Source organism: Narcine bancroftii, chromosome 4, assembly GCF_036971445.1.
Source record: "Narcine bancroftii isolate sNarBan1 chromosome 4, sNarBan1.hap1, whole genome shotgun sequence".
Taxonomy (NCBI): Eukaryota; Metazoa; Chordata; class Chondrichthyes; order Torpediniformes; family Narcinidae; genus Narcine; species Narcine bancroftii.
The window spans coordinates 255318775-255336576 of record NC_091472.1 but is presented as its reverse complement, the minus strand read 5'-3'; the positions used below and the strand labels follow the sequence as shown (position 1 = coordinate 255336576).

Genomic DNA, 17802 nt, shown 5'->3' with positions numbered 1-17802 from the left:
CTGGTTATAAAATAAATATGGACAAAAGTAAGTTAATGCCATTTACACATTTTGAATATGAAAGATCCCAAAAAGGAAGTAAATTTAAATGAAATACAGATGGAATAAAAATAACTTGGAATAGCAACTGACAACAATTTACAAAACTAAATTATGTTCCTCTTTTGGGGAAGATAGAAGATCTGCAGAAATGGAAAGAATTACTGATTACTCTGGTGGGAAGGGTTAATTGCATCATAATTCCAAAGTAATTCCAAGACTGCAGTATCTTTTTCATCGCTGCCTATTCTGTTATTTAAAAATTTCTTAAAATTGTTAAACAGTCATACTGTTCCTATGGAATAATAAATTATCAAGAATCATATTGGAAAAACTGACATGGGACTATGGGTTGGGAGGATCAAGGGATAATGGAAAAAGGCTGGAAATTGGAACTAGATGTGAGCATAGTTCAGCTTAGTGTAGAGTAATGGTACAGACTCGATGGGCCTAGTGGCCTGCATCTGTCCCTTTATCTTGTGATCTTGTGACTTAGACTTCCAGTTTTTAAAAAAATATTACCTAGCTGCACAGGCTAGATTTATCACAGCCTTTTTGTGGAAGAAAGTGCCCCCTCCCCCTCTTGGATTCAGATGGGAATGCACTCAATGGGGGAGGGGGAAGCAGAGGAGTTCATCTATAAATGAAGTGTCAAATCTCTAGAAAAAAAGACAGATAATCCCATACTAATACATATGATCAAAACATGGAAAGGTTAATGTATAGGAAAAATGTATGGATATTAATAAAATTTCCATTGTGTAAAATTATCTTCTTGTCTATAAATATAGGCAACAGAATATTAAATTTGTGGTATGACAAAGGCATAAGATATATTAAAGACTGCTATATGGAAGGAACTCTTGAATCCTTCGAACAACTAAAACATAAATACAGAGTGGTCAATGGGACCTTTTGTTTTCTTCAGCTTAGATTGTTCTTAAGACCAACTTTGATCCCACCTGAAATTAGTAAAACGGAATGAACAGTCTGAATGGGGAATACAGCCAAAAATGTACTATGCTCTCCAGAGTGAAAGTGCAAAACCAGGGTTACAAGGTCATGGGAAAGATGGGAGTCAGAATTGGGTTTGATGATTTCAGAAAGAAGCTGGTCAAATTGGTGTAAGGACAGAATGACATCAGTTATAAATGCAAGATTCAGTATAATTTTCACACCAATTATATCTTACCCCATAGAAATTACATAGATCAAAAGCAGAAATGTGTTTCAGATGTGGGACTGAGACAGGAACTTTTCTACATGCTACATGGTCGTGCGTGAGGGTGAGGCCATTTTGGCAAGATAGCACAGAAAAATTAACCATGATAACAGGAATGGCCTTCACAGGTAACCCAGAGCTATGTCTTCTAGATAATTTTATGGAAATAAGCAACAAATTGAATAAATATCAAGTCTCATTTATAAAAAATAGCATTGGCGGTAGCAATCAAGTGTGATCACTTGAAAGTCTGACTCCTCTCTACTTATAATACAGTGGACTACGGAAATGAACAGCTGTATACTATGGGAAAAAAATCACATATAATTTGAAGAATAAATATGGCATTTTTATAAAGATCTGGTAATGATACCTAGACCATATAGGGGCCCAAATACAGTAATAAAAATAGGACTATAAATGTTACTATAACACATAACCAAACATGATTTTCCCCAATTACATTCTAAATATTTAAAAGATAAGTAAGCTCTGACAGTGTGCAGATCTGTATGTATGGAAAGAGAGAAGGAGGGACTATTTTGTTGTTGTTTGAAAGAAAAAGTTATATATATTGAGATCTTTAAGATTTTATTATATACCAACATATTTTTGAAAAAATCCAAAATAAAATATTTTTTAAAAATTTCCATACTCTAAAATAAAGAACACTCGCTTCATTACCTATGTAACAAAAGTCCCATGTTCCACAAAGCATTCTGGTAAAATTTAGAATAGATCTTCTTGAGGCTTTGACATCTTTCCTCAAGTGTTTCACATTCAACGCACCACATTTCTCTAATTGAGATCAAAGTTATATGTATACCTTGCTCTGAGGATGTATTTATGAAGGCAAGGATTCCATATACTCTAAAACTAGGAGGCATTTGCGATGGTGACAAATGATCATTGCCTGCTCTGCATGTATAGATTATAAATAGGTAGAAATTCAAGTTAGTATGATCAGTGGGGGGGAGTGGGGAAAAAATGCAGCTCAATCCAACCTATTGTTATCCAATTCGTAGTTTAAAGATGATTTGAAGAACTGATTTGCATATAAATTTTTGGATGGGAAATAAGCGAATGATGTTTCAAAATGGTAATTAGTGTTGAGAAACCCGATCCTTCAGAGAATCCTGATGAACATCAATTGGAATTTTGCCCAGATTGACTGCTCTTTGTTCATTTTAAAAAATGAAAAGATGTATTAAAATGATGTTGACTGCTTTGCTTACAGTTGATTCTGTAAAAAACTTGCTGAGCACTTCTTTAAAATTCTCTTTGCAGATAGATTTGTTTGCTAAATTTTAAAATGTTTTTTTTAAGCACAAGACTTTCTTTTGTTTCAGACTTGCGGATAATATAAAGCACACTTAAATTAGTTTTTTAACACACTTGGTTCAACTGTACATTGTCAGAGTGCAGTCCCTCGTCAATCCATTGAATTCTTGTAAATGGATAAATATATAGCATCTTGTGTCAAAGATTGAGTACATCAGTCTATATCACTTTGAGTGCAGAAGGTTTTTTATCGCCCTTAACTTCAGTTTTTTTATTTAAAATATGGTTTGTAAGTTGCTTGCAGTACTGCTGGTTGTATAACTGAGATGACAGTTGTCTTATTTTCTGGCTTCATTCAAAGGAAGGGGAAGTTCCTATTCAATTTTGAGAACTATGGAGCCACAGCCCAAGATTTTGTTGAATGGATGAAAAAGTAAGTTTTGAATGTTGAATTTTCAAACAAAATTTCATGTGTTTATCTTACTGAGTCCAGATGAGAATAACACTTTTACCCCCCGCCCCCCCCACACCATCCTCACTGAAGCTGTTTGCTCAGCACATAGACAATGTAAACACTTCACTGCATTAAAATTACAAACCTGTCCTTGCTGTCCATCTACATTGGGTAAGTTTTCATTATGCAAAAATGCTCAGTTGCTTTCCTATCATTTAATTCCCCTTTGGTCTGAGTCGAAGTTTACAGAAAAGCATAAGACTTAATAACAGGAGTCGGCCATCTGACCTGTCGCGACTACTCTGCCATTCAATAAGATCATGGCTCATCTGGCCATGGACTCAGCTCCACATACCTGACTTTTCCCTCTAAACCTTAGTTCCCCTGCTATACAAAAATCTAACTCTGAAGCAAATATATTTAATTTTAATTGATTTAGAGCTACAACATGGTAACAAGCCCTTTAAGACCATGAGCCTGCACTGCCCAAATACACCCATGTGATCAATTAATTCTCTAACCCTGTATGCCCTTGGGATGTGGGAGGAAATCAGAGCAGTCTGAGGAATTGCATGCAGACATGGGGAGAACGTACAAACTTCTTACTGAGAGCGCTAGATTCAAACTCAGGCTGTCGGTGCTTTTATAGCATTGCTCTAACCACTACACTAACCATGCTGTCCTAATGGGGAAGTTTCTACTGCCTCCTTGGGTAGAGAATTCCACAGATTCACTACTCCCTGGGAAAAACACTTCCTCCACATCTCTGCCCTAAATCTACTCTCCCCAATCTTCAGACTATGTCCCTTTGATCTTGTTGCAGACAACTCGATCTCTCCTCTTAAGCAGACCCTTTCATCTCCAAAATAAACCTAGTGACCCTTCTCTCCACCACCCCAAGCCAAGTAAAGTGACTTAATCAGCATTCAGTATTCCAGGGGTTGATTCATCACTTATTGTTAGGGCTTTATGCACTGGTCCTAGATCTACATGACCTTGCATCAATATATTTCCCTGAAATCTTCTGTAAGGCTAACAACAAAACAAGCTTGCTGCTTAATAACAGGCATTTTATTTTGACTACTGTAGCTGCGCACTACTCAAAATAACACACACACACGCGCACACACACACACACACACACACACACACACACACACACACACACACACACACACACACACACACACACACACACACACACACACACACACACACACACACAATGTAATCAGGTTAAGCTCTGAGTTTAATAGGGCTCAGGCCCAACTTTTATACTTGCAATGTTCCCGCCATAGCCCCCCTTGGCTGACATCACAACATGCATAACAAATGCGGGTTTCCCACACGCAGGTATTTTCCTGCTTAACAATATCCTTCTTCCCCACGCGCTATGCCTGTCTGTTGGCTGCGCAGCAAGGCCAACACCATTTTGGGGTTGCTGACCTTAAAGCTGCCCTTGCCGTTCACCCGCCGGTTTGTTGTTGGGGCCAGTGCTGCTGTGCGGGCTGCTGGGCTTTGGTTGCACTCACCACCTGGAGCGCCGGCTCGATCGCCGGCACTGCAGGCCGCAACACTATATAATTTACCGCATACTTGTTATTTTTGTCCATGTGAATGTCAATCTGGCTGAGCTGCATGCATTCAACCTTGATTTGCTGTTAATCTGTCATGTGTGCTCTTGTGAATGAATAGGGGACAGCTTGTCCTGTGATCTATAGTGTGCACTTGCATGTTTAATGCTGTTGTGTTTGTTTATACCACCATTGTTTTTACCACCAGTCCGCAGGCTCCACAGCCAAAAGCGCCGGAGGTCTCGTGGGCAGAACAAGACTCTGCAGTGTTCCATTTGACAGACGACACCTTCGATGAGTTCGTGAAGGAACATTTCTCGGTGCTTGTAATGTTTTATGCCCCGTGTAAGTTTCAGCTTGAGTTTCAGTTTTCCTTCCCTCTGCCGCCTATGTGCATGTCTGTAAGAGTTATGGAAATCCAACGTTAGTTATTCACTTTTATGAACTGCGGAATTCAATATTATTGAACAAAGCGAAGCTTGAGGGACTCACATGTTGGGCAACATCCGTGGAGAGAAATGATCAGTGTTTCAGATTGTCTATCAAGTCTAAAGTAGGAAGGGGAGATATCAATTATATAAGAGAAGGGAGGTGGGTCAGAAGGTACCAAGAGGTGATAGGGTATTGGACAGAAGAAGGTCAGGGGGACTAGTAGAGTAAGAGGGTTGTGTGGGAGGGAGGGGGGGGGAAATGGATTAAAGAGAGTTGGCAAAGAGATGGGAGATTGTGGAACCAAAATTACCTAAAATTGGAAGTTCAGTGATACTATTTTTGGCTGGCCAGGATGAAAATGATATTTTATTCAAGTTTATGTATGGCCTCACTCTGGCATGGGATGAAGCACAGGAAAGACGTGTCTGTGTGGAATGGTGAGAGGAATTGAAATGGCTGGAAACCAGGAGATCTGTATTTGTGGTTTCACCACTGGAGAGGAGGCAATTGAATATACCTGATGCAATAGATTAGATTGGACAACGTGCATGTCAATCTCTGCTTCACATTGAAGTTCTTTATAATATCCTCGTTTAAGGTGAGAGGGGAAATGTAGGGATAAGTTCTGGTCACCTCATTATAGGTAGGATGTCGAAGCTATGGAGAGACTGCAGAGATGATTTACCAAGATGTTGCCTGGATTGGAAAATGTCTTTTGAGGCAAGGTTAGCAAAGCTGGGACTTTTCTTTTTGGAGCATGGAAGGATGAGAGGTGACTTAATAGAGGTCTACAAAATTTTGAAAGGCATGGAAAAGGTGGCAGCCAGCGCCTTTTTCCCAGGGCAGGAATAGCAAACATCAGAGGACACGTACAAAGTGAAGGGATGAAAATTTAGGGGAGAAATCAGGGATATGTTTTTTTTTACAGAGAATTGTGGGTGTCTGAAATGCCTTGCCACAGATGATGGGGAGGCTGAAACATTAGTGGCATTTAAGAGACTCTTAGGCACATGGATGGAAGAAAAATACAGGGTTATGAGGGTTTAGAACTTTTTTAAGGAATATATGAATTGGCACAACATCAAGTGCTAAAGGGCCTGCACTGGGCTGTAGTGTACTATGTTCTAAGTGTTGCACTTTCTACAATTACAGAGGGAAGAGGGGGTGGAAATGTGGACAGAGAGTGAAGAACAGTCTGCAAAAAGCAGATAGGGGAAGATGTGGCCAGTGGTGGGATCTCATTCAAGAGGATGACAGGTCAGTTGCAGAGGCTGGTGGGGCAGAAAAAGTGGACCAATGGAATTCTATTCTTCTTCTATCTGGGGGGAAATGGGATGAGAGTGGAAATGCTTGAAATGAGAAAGGGATTTATCAATGAGAGCAGAAAGGGGATATTTTGGATAACCTGATGTAATTGTGGAATTGGAAGAAAGAGATAATATCTATGCAAGAAAAAGTATAGGTTAGATTGCTGGGGAAGTCTGGGTTCTCTGCCTTGTCTCCTGAGACAAGGAAAAGAAGTAGACATCACGGCTAGCACAACGCTGTTATAGTAGCAGCGATCCAGGTTCAAATCCAACTGTCTGTAAGGTGTTTGTACACTCTCCCCATGTCTGCATGGGTTTCCTCCAGGTGCTCCAGTTTCTTCCCACTCTTCAAAACTTATGGGGTTGTATGTTAATTGGGGTATTTGGGCAGCATGGGCTCGTGGGCTGGAAGGGCCCGTTACCATGATGTATGCCTAAAAAACAGTGTCAGAAATTGTCCACATCAATTGAAGAGCAGGGTGGAAATTAACAGTGAAATTAATGAGTTCTGAACGGGCATGTGAGACAGTAGCAATAGAGGGATTGATGTAGCAGATGTGGAATAATCCCTGTTTGAATTTTCGAGGACAATTCAAACAAGGACTGTTCCGCATACCTGACACAAGGGAGGTGTATCTGGGGCCCATAAATGTGCCCATGATCACACCCATAATCTGGAGTGAACAAGAGTCAGAGAAGTTGTTGAGGGCAAGGACAAGTTCCGCCAAGGAGAGGAGAGTGTTAGAGGAGTAGGACTGATTGGCTCTGCATTCAAGAAGGAAGCAGAGGGCCCTGAGGCCTTCCTGATGGGAAATCAATGCTTAAAGCAATTGCACATCTTCGTTGAAGCTGAGGTGGTGGGCCAGGGATGTGGAAGTTTTTAAAGAGATGGAGATTGCGAGTGGTGTTGCGGATGAGGGTGAACAAGGTAGAGTCACAGTATCAGAGATGCATTCGGTGTGGCAGGAGTAAGGAGAAACAAAGGGTTTGGAAAACCAAGCAACTCTGCTTGTGAATTTTGACCAAAAGACGTAGGAGCGGAATTGGGCCAGTCGGTCCATCGCATCTTCTGCACCATTCGAATCCTGGCTGACTAATTTTTCCTCTCAACCCCATTGCTCTGCCTTCTCCCCATAACCCTTAACATGTTTACCAGTTAAGAATCTTTCAACTTTTGCTGTAAATATATCTACACAATGAATTGGCCTCCACAGTCATTTATGGCAAAGAATTCCACAGATTGAAGAAATTTCTCCTCATCTCTGTTCTAAAGGGGCATTGTTTTATTCTGAGGCTGTGCCCTCTTCCTAATTTCTCCCACTACTGGAAACTTATTCCTAACTCCTCTCAGAGTGCTTTCAATGTCCAGTTGTTGAGATTTCTCTCCCGCCCCTCCCTGTCATTCTAAACTCCAGCGAGAACAGGCCCAAAGCCACCAAATGCTCCCTACCTTACCCCTCTCGTCTGAGGATCAATCTCTTAATCTTCCTCTGGACCTCTCCAATGGCAACATCAGTGGTTGATAAGATTATAGAATCCATTGTTAAAGGTGAGGTTTCAGGACATAATAAAATAAGCCAAAGTTGGCATGATTTCCTTCAGGGTGATCTTGCCTGTCATAAATATGTTGGGATTCTTTGAGGAAGTAACAAGCATGACAGACAAATGAGAATCAGTTGATGTTTACTTGGATTTTCAAAGGGACTTTGACAAGGTGTTACACATTAGGCTGCTAAACAAGATAGGAGCCCATGGTATTATGGGAAAGATGTGAATATGGACTAACTGGCCGAAGGCAGAGTGGAAATAAAGGGGGATGTCTTCTGGCTTGTTGCTGATGACCAGTGTACTTCAGGGGTTAGTGTTATATGTCAATGATATGGATAACAATGATGGTTTTGTGAAGCTTACAAATGCTACAAAGAGAGGTGAAGGGGCAGGTTATGTTGAGGAAGGAGGGAGTCTGCAGTGCAACTTGAACAGTTTTGGAGAATGGGCAAAGGTGGCAAATGGAATACAGTGTGGGGAGGTAGATGATCATGCTCTTTGGTAGAAGAAATAAAGCTGCAAGCTATTTTCTCAATGGGGAAAAATTCCAGAAAGCAAAGGATCAAACACACTTGGGAGTCTGAGTGCAGGTTGAGTTGGTAATAAGGAAGACAAATAAAATTAGCAATCATCCGTAAATGGTTATATGGTTATGGTTATTTCAAGAAGATGGAAACACAAAGGACAGAATGTAATGCGAAGCCTTTATATTGCTGGTCACATCAAATTTTGAGTACTGTGAGCAGTTTTGGGCCCCATCTCTGAGGAAGGGTACAGAAGGTCGAAACAGATGATGCAGGATTGGGGAACTATTGGGTTGGAGGTAGTGGAGGGAAGATCACCAGAAGTGGCAATTAAAATGTTCATTTTGTATTAACCTGCAGCTTCCTTATTTTATCAGAACTCTGCTTTCTCCAATGAATTCTGTGGAATTGCACCAAATTGGGAGTTGTACCGTCAATGATCACTGAGAATTCTACTCTCAAAGCCCTAGGCTCCATGTTTCCTTCCCAAAGGCCCCTCTACCTTTCCTCATTTACAATCTCCTAATAGCCTATACCTTTTGATAAGGCTTTCTGTCATCAACCGTAAGATTTTCTAATATGGGTTTATCTCAGATTTTGTTTGACAATGCTTTTGTGAGGTGCATCTAATTTATTCAGACTGTTCTAGAAAGAATAGACATTAAAGCAATTACTGATCCTTTTTTTTCCTTTTTTAAAGCTTTAAGCTGGTTTTCACTGTGCTGTGATCTCGTTTGTTTCCAATGGAAAGGTTGGAGTGGGGGGAGGGTTTGGTTGCAGTTGACCTCTACCCTGAACTTTAACCACACCTGAGGTTTGTCATTGTCTAAAGAGAGAATATAATCTTTGGACCAATTAAGAAAAATGCACTCCAGGATTTTCTATTCTGCATCTCTTATTATTCCTACCCCATCTCAAAAAAAGTCATAAATGATCAAATAAGATGACAGACTGTTGCTGCAGTTTTAGCTCATCCTAATTACTGGGACTTTTCAGCAATAATAGAGAGAGGAGGAGGGAGAATGGACAGCAGTGATCCAGCCGTCTTGTAATAGTTCCATTAATCTAAAAGTCTGCAGCTGAAATCCTGATGTAATCAATACAATGCTGGTTACTGGCAGTACTTGAATCAAGGACAATGGGAGCTAAACAGCAGCATAATTTGAAGCTCAATCTCTCAGGAAGAAGTGACATCAAACTGACCCAAACCACTGTCTCAGCAGGGAGCTGATAAAATGTGATGGGGTTGGTCTTTGCCTGCTATTATTTCCACATTTAATAATTTCTAGACATTGTGGTTGGCAAATGAAGTTAGTTTGGGCTGGTCAGGAAGGTAGTTAGTGTGAGAGTATTGCACAAACTGGCTTCTTGTTCCAAAGGTGGCAGTGAATAGAGGTTAGGAACTGTACCCTGCTATGTATTGTCAATCTTCCGAGTTTAAGATGCTCATTGTATGGCATGGGAAAACAGCAGTTTCAAGATTCCTTTATTGTGGTGTAATAATACAGAAAATGTAATATTACACAGTTTTCTTTTGTTTGCCATAAAGGAGACAGAGTCACTATTAGTATTGCCCGATACTCTTTATAGTAAGAGAAAGCGAAATAAAATAGGGTTCCTTCAGAGACCTTGAAAGTCTGTGGATTTGCCTCCAACACTCCTGTAGCCTCTGCAGCTGATTGTAATAAAAATGCAGCTTCAATCCATTGGAAACCCAGGCTTCAGATCCAAATCTCCAAAATGATCAGGAAACCCTCAGCACTCGAGGCCCTTCAGGAGCCCTTCTTGCCCTCAGCACCCTTTTGAATCATGATACCGATACCTGGTTCCCACGAGCCAATCTCCAGCAGCCTACAACCTGTGTGGGTCTTTTGGCCACTGAGCCCATCACGGGTTGCTGCAGTACTGTCTGTCCTGTAGAGTTGTTTCCGATGTTTGCTGCTCCCCTAGATCCTGCCACTTCCCAGCTCAGGCGCCGCCATCTTGGGCACAGAACCCTGCAGTTGCAGGATTTTAATTAAAAACATCATTGGTTCCTTTTTTCTTTCTTTGGCTTGGCTTCGCGGACGAAGATTTATGGAGGGGGTAAAAAGTCCACGTCAGCTGCAGGCTCGTTTGTGGCTGACCAGTCCGATGCGGGACAGGCAGACACGATTGCAGCGGTTGCAAGGGAAAATTGGTTGGTTGGGGTTGGGTGTTGGGTTTTTCCTCCTTTGCCTTTTGTCAGTGAGGTGGGCTCTGCGGTCTTCTTCAAAGGAGGCTGCTGCCCGCCAAACTGTGAGGCGCCAAGATGCACGGTTTGAGGCGTTATCAGCCCACTGGCGGTGGTCAATGTGGCAGGCACCAAGAGATTTCTTTAGGCAGTCCTTGTACCCTTTCTTTGGTGCACCTCTGTCACGGTGGCCAGTGGAGAGCTTGCCATATAATACGATCTTGGGAAGGCGATGGTCCTCCATTCTGGAGACGTGACCCATCCAGCGCAGCTGGATCTTCAGCAGCGTGGACTCGATGCTGTCGACCTCTGCCATCTCGAGTACCTCGACGTTAGGGGTGTGAGCGCTCCAATGGATGTTGAGGATGGAGCGGAGACAACGCTGGTGGAAGCGTTCTAGGAGCCGTAGGTGGTGCCGGTAGAGGACCCATGATTCGGAGCCGAACAGGAGTGTGGGTATGACAACGGCTCTGTATACGCTTATCTTTGTGAGGTTTTTCAGTTGGTTGTTTTTCCAGACTCTTTTGTGTAGTCTTCCAAAGGCGCTATTTGCCTTGGCGAGTCTGTTGTCTATCTCATTGTCGATCCTTGCATCTGATGAAATGGTGCAGCCGAGATAGGTAAACTGGTTGACCGTTTTGAGTTTTGTGTGCCCGATGGAGATGTGGGGGGGCTGGTAGTCATGGTGGGGAGCTGGCTGATGGAGGACCTCAGTTTTCTTCAGGCTGACTTCCAGGCCAAACATTTTGGCAGTTTCCGCAAAGCAGGACGTCAAGCGCTGAAGAGCTGGCTCTGAATGGGCAACTAAAGCGGCATCATCTGCAAAGAGTAGTTCACGGACAAGTTTCTCTTGTGTCTTGGTGTGAGCTTGCAGGCGCCTCAGATTGAAGAGACTGCCATCCGTGCGGTACCGGATGTAAACAGCGTCTTCATTGTTGGGGTCTTTCATGGCTTGGTTCAGCATCATGCTGAAGAAGATTGAACAAGCTGTTTAAGTCCTGACTGAAGCCATCAAAATTAGGACTGGGCAATTGGACTCCCCAGTACAGCGCTCTCTCTGCCAACTGCTCTCCCAGGTCCATTCTAGAGGCATCACTGCTGATGGAGCAGCTCCAGCAGCGCCGCCATTTCTTTTTTTAAACAAATATTCTATGAGTTGTGACCCAGTTACTTTGTTATACGTGGTCTAAAACTCACTTGATTTCACATTTAACATGATGATTATCAACAGCCCTCTGTGAAGAAGCAGATCTGAGTGCAGAAAACAACCCACTGATCACCACACCTAATGAAGAAAGAAATTACAATCACTTGTAACTCGCTCAGCAAAGTAGAGGCTTTGAACCTCTTTTTGAAGGAAAGAACTGGCAGATGATTCTGAGTTAAAGGACTGTGTTGTGAAATAAATTGATGTAAATCATTCCTGTGGAGGGTGTGAAGAAGCTAGCGTTGTTTATGGAACACATGGGTTAAGAGAAAAATGTAATACATGTACTGTGTAACAGCAGATGGTGAAAAACTCCATATGGGGTGGGCCAAAGGATCGTCAGTAATAGGTGAGTACAGGCAAGAAAATAAGTTGACGAGACATGTTAAATGTTATCATGTAGCAAGTTATGACCTGAACGTACAATGTGGAGATGTATTAAGAATATTGAACAAGTGATTGTAGTACAATATGGCATTTGGTAAAGAAGTGGGGAACAGGAGATGGAGAGAACAGAGTTCAAATGGATAGCTTTCAGGGTACCAGATGTAGTCTCTTGATTGCAATGTATAATGGTTTTTCTAATCTGCTCACAAGTGGGCTGAATGTATTTTAAAACAACTGATATGCAGTCTATTAAAATAAAAATACTTCAACCCTTGTCCTCTTTATGGAAGTTTTAAATCCAGCTTCTCTTGACTGCTTTTGAGCAGTTGACAGGTGTGCAGTAGAGAAGCTGTACTCATTGCTGAGGCAGCAGCTGGTAACAATCACAGTGACAGGAAGTTATTAAACATGAAAATAATAGCTGGGGACTAACCCTGTCATGTTCTGTCTGCTTATCGCTCGAGCAGAGTGCCTTGGTGGCATTTCATGCCACTCACAGCAGAAATGAAATTACACCACAAATTATGTAATTGTTTGTGAATCAATTGTCCTTAATTCAAGAAATGTCAATTACAGATAGTCCCTGATGAGTTGGATGTAGATTAGCTACATTCTTGTAACTGTCTTTGTCTAGTTTATTGGCAAGGCTGACCTGAAGCACTGAATCATTTGTCCAGTCACTCCATTGCTCGCAACCCACCAACTGTTGCACTTCCCATTCTGGCGTGAGATATTATAGCAGTTAGCACCACGGTCCAGCAATCGGATCAGGGATTTGAATCCTGCGCTCTCAGTAGCGAGTTTTTATGTTCTCCCCGTGTCTGCATGGATTTTCCCTGAGGGCTCCAGTTTTCTCCCACTGTTCAAAACATACCCGGGGTTGTGGGTTTATTGGGTGTAATTGGACGGCACAGGCTTGTGGGTTGAAATAGCCTGTTACCCTGCTGTTTGTCTAAATTAAAACAAAATTTAAATTGGAAATTTGAAGATGATGAGGGATCTTTCTCTGCTGATGAGTGAAACATGAAAGTTTACAGTTGCTGTGATTGTAATAAAAATGCACAGAAATGCTGGAGGAACTCAGCCGGTCTCATAATGTCCATAGGAGGTAAAGGTATACCACCAGTGTTTCAGGCCTCAGCTCTTCAAGGTATCAGCAAAGAACAGACAGGCATCCAAATTAAATACTGGGTGGGGGAGGAGTTCGGACCAACATACACAAGGATATGATAAGAGGAAAGGTGAGAATTGATTTTGTCTCTGTGAATGGAGAGAGAGGGAAAAGAGAAGAAAGAGAGAGACAGAATTAGAGGGTGAAGATTGGGGTGGGGGGTTTTAACAGAAACTAGAGAAGTCTATTTTAATGCCATCTATTTGGAGGGCACCTAGACGGAAGATGAGGTGTTGTTCCTCTAATTTGCAAGTGGTCTCAGACTGGCAATTCATGAGACCATGGATCGACATATCAGCAAGGGAATGGGATGAAGAATTGAAATGGATGGTGACTAGGGAATCCACAGAGCCAAGGTTCTCAACAAACCAATATACTGTCTTATTCGATTTAAAGCGTGGATTCCAGATTACGTTCCTCTAAATCAGTGGTTTTCAAACTGCCCCATAAACTCACATTCCACCTTAAGCAATCCATAAGCCATAAGTGCCCTGTTGTTAGTAAGGGATTGCTTAAGATGGTATGTGAGTGGAAAGAAAAAGGTTTGAAAACCACTGTTTTAATCGTACCTAATTGACTTGTTAAATGCACAGTTTCATAACTCCAAAGGAAATGGGCCAATGACAATTTTTTCAAGCAAAATATTTCAGTAACCATTGGGTCTAGAGCAGAGGTTCTTAACCTTCCCTTCCCACTCACAAGCAATCCGTTACCAATCACAGAACACTCATGGCATAAGGATTGCTTAAAGTGGAATGTGAGTTAAGGGGGGCAGTTTGAAAACCACTGCTCTAAATGTATGGTGATGACTTCCAGAAAATGGCAATAGTATCTCAATTTGTTAAGAGTAACCAGGCCACATTTTGAGAAGAAAATTATTTAGGTATTTGTCAACCATTTTTGGGCACTTCTCAATTACTATCTGTTTGTGGAATTTTGATTTGTAGGCATAGACCTCTTTGTCACCTTGGACGATTTGTCGGTCTTCACTGTTTTGATTTTCCATGCGTGGGATCTGGGTGCAGTTGACAAGTTGAGCAGTTATTTCCTGTATCCGGAGAATTGTACTAAAGAAAATTATTTGTGGGAGCAGGAAAGAGAAACTGCTGGGTTTGGATACACACATAGTGTAGATTTGACAAGATTTCTTTCCACATTTAAGTGTTATGGAAATTTCACTATTATTGATGTTACTTTTTTATTGCATTTTAAAGGATTTTAGAAAGTACTGATCTATCCATTTTAGGGTTGGACTGGATGGTGAAGAATGCATTTGGCATGCTTGCCTTCATCAGTCAGGGCATTGGGTGTTGGAGTTGGGGCATCCCATTACAATGGTACAAGATAATTGTGAGATCATATTTGGAATATTGTGCACAGATTTCTTTCTTTCTTTCTTTGGCTTGGCTTCGCGGACGAAGATTTATGGAGGGGGTAAAAAGTCCACGTCAGCTGCAGGCTCGTTTGTGGCTGACCAGTCCGATGCGGGACAGGCAGACACGATTGCAGCGGTTGCAAGGGAAAATTGGTTGGTTGGGGTTGGGTGTTGGGTTTTTCCTCCTTTGCCTTTTGTCAGTGAGGTGGGCTCTGCGGTCTTCTTCAAAGGAGGCTGCTGCCCGCCAAACTGTGAGGCGCCAAGATGCACGGTTTGAGGCGTTATCAGCCCACTGGCGGTGGTCAATGTGGCAGGCACCAAGAGATTTCTTTAGGCAGTCCTTGTACCTTTTCTTTGGTGCACCTCTGTCACGGTGGCCAGTGGAGTGCTCGCCATATAATACGATCTTGGGAAGGCGATGGTCCTCCATTCTGGAGACGTGACCCATCCAGCGCAGCTGGATCTTCAGCAGCGTGGACTCGATGCTGTCGACCTCTGCCATCTCGAGTACCTCGACGTTAGGGGTGTGAGCGCTCCAATGGATGTTGAGGATGGAGCGGAGACAACGCTGGTGGAAGCGTTCTAGGAGCCGTAGGTGGTGCCGGTAGAGGACCCATGATTCGGAGCCGAACAGGAGTGTGGGTATGACAACGGCTCTGTATACGCTTATCTTTGTGAGGTTTTTCAGTTGGTTGTTTTTCCAGACTCTTTTGTGTAGTCTTCCAAAGGCGCTATTTGCCTTGGCGAGTCTGTTGTCTATCTCATTGTCGATCCTTGCATCTGAAAAGAAAGAATTAAGCTGGTAAAGGTGAAGAAAAGATTCACATGAATGTAATCAGAACAGGCAGGCTTGAAATTATAAGGAGAAGCAAGATAGGCTGGGACTCTACTCCCTGGAGCTGAGAGACTGAGCGGAGACCTCAAAGTGATTTACTGAAATTAATAGACAATCTAACTAGTCATGGTCTCTTTTCCTGGGTAGAGCATCGATTTAAGATGAGAATGGAAAGATTTAAAGGGGCAAAATTTTCCACACAGTAAGTGATGGATATATGAAACAAGGTGGTAGATGCAGGTACAATTGTAACGTTTAAAGGACATTTAAACAGATGAATGGATAGTCAAGATTTAGAGGGACATTGGCTCAACACAGGCAAATCGGACCAGCCTCACTGCTCACATCAACAGTGTACCTTCTGTGGAGGGTCTCTCTATAGTGCAAAGAAATATTGCAAATTTTAGTCACCACACTACAGGAAGGATGTGATATTAAACAGCAACACTAATTAGGCTTGAACCATTGAACTCAACAGCACAGGAACCTGCCCTTTGACACATCCAATGCGTGCCAAAGTATTATTTTGCCTAGACCCATCAACCTGCTCCTGCAGAAGATAGCAAACAGCCACACAGGCACTCAAGATACACCAACTACAACAGAATAAATTAATGACCACAAATGTTATGAGACAGAAACAATAAATATAAAAGGACAGATAAATATTCACAGTTGAGATCTGTGCAAAAAATGTGGTTTTATTAATAATGCAGACGGATCTTTTGGCAGTTGTTATAGTGTAACTCAATGTTTCTAAATAGTAAATGAGTGTAATTTTAGTTTTGTTTCCAATGCAGGGTGTGGACATTGTAAGAAGATGAAGCCAGACTATGAAGAAGCTGCTGAATTGTTAAATAATGACAGTAATGTAAGGAAGTGTTTCTATTCCTTCCTAACACTGCTGCTGTTCAGCCAGATTTGTGGTAATTAAATGATACACCCAAAAAAAGAGATATAGTTATCCCGTTGCTTTGATCTCTTTCAAAATTTGAGATACTTGTTTAATTCCCCCCTTTTTTCTTCCTTTTCTGTTTCCACCCTCCTTGCCCTCTTCCCCCACTTCCAGTCACTGTTTTCCATTGTCATCCTAGAGCCCAGGTGTGTTGGCTGCTGTTGATGTGACAACTCACAAGAACTTGGGAGAAAAGTATCAAATCACTGGTTTCCCAACACTCAAGTATTTTGAAAATACAGAAGAGAAGTGGACACTTCCACATCTGCGGACCAAGGACAAAATCATTGAATGGCTCCACAAGTACGTATTGTTGACAACTGAACATTATAGTCTAGGGTTCTAAATTACTTGCATGAAAGGCCAAAGCTCATAGTGCAAGATAAAATATTTGGCTTGACTTACCAAGGATCGTCAAGCCACAGTGATTGGTTAGAGAGGGCAGCCTTGTGTTTGATCATTGTTATTGACCCTGGATTTCTTGCTTCAGAAAATGGTCTGCTTATAGTCACAGAAGAAGTACATTTAACCACCATTTGCTTTCATGGAATGCCTTTAAAGGAATAAAACAAGTTCCAAGAGGTTTCAGAAAAGTGATTATCAAATGACAATACCAAAGAAGTTAGAATCTTTTAGAATGAGTGAAGAAAGATTAGAGATAGAAAAATCTGGTTAGACCACACTTGGAGTATTGCGTTCAGTTCTGGCCACCTCAGTATGAGAGGGATGCTTTGGAGAGGGCGCAGAAGAGATTTACCAGGATGTTATGTGGATTGGAGAATATGTCTTATGAAGCAAAGTTGACAGAGCTGGGGCTTCTCTGTTTGAAGCAACAAAGAATGAGATGTAACTTATTGGAGGCTTAATATAAGATTATGAGGAGCTTTGATAGGATGGACAGCTAGCACCTTTTTCCTGGGACAACAATAGCAAATACCAGAGGACATCTGTTTGAAATGAGCGGAGGAAAGTTTAGGGAGATGTCAGAGTTAGGTGATGGGTACCTGAAGTGCATTGGAGTTAATAACTGCAATTTGGAAAAAAAAACTATTACAGGCACAATGAGCTGTAGAATTCACTGAATTGCCATCACTGCCTACACCCCAAATGTTATCTCTGAGATGGACATTTGTATGTGAAATTGAGTGTGCTCAGGAAGGGAATGTGTCCAACTTCCTGATTTTAAATGCTTGTCCTTCAAGAGGAAACTGCAACTTGCATTTTGTTTTGAAGGTGGCTTGGCTTTACTACATTTTTCTGAATGGTTTCATCAAAATAA

The 17802-nt window shown here is 41.8% G+C and overlaps 1 protein-coding gene across 1 annotated transcript in view; it reads left to right on the top strand.

The window, feature by feature from the left end:
• The window catches only part of pdia5 (protein disulfide isomerase family A, member 5), a 151739-nt gene that overhangs the window by 71888 nt on the left and 62049 nt on the right, over window positions 1-17802 (top strand). The window contains exons 10-13 of the mRNA XM_069934790.1: window positions 2904-2975; window positions 4779-4915; window positions 16369-16439; window positions 16663-16826. Coding sequence (XP_069790891.1) covers window positions 2904-2975; window positions 4779-4915; window positions 16369-16439; window positions 16663-16826 — 444 coding nt within the window. The remainder of the gene's footprint in view (window positions 1-2903; window positions 2976-4778; window positions 4916-16368; window positions 16440-16662; window positions 16827-17802) is intronic.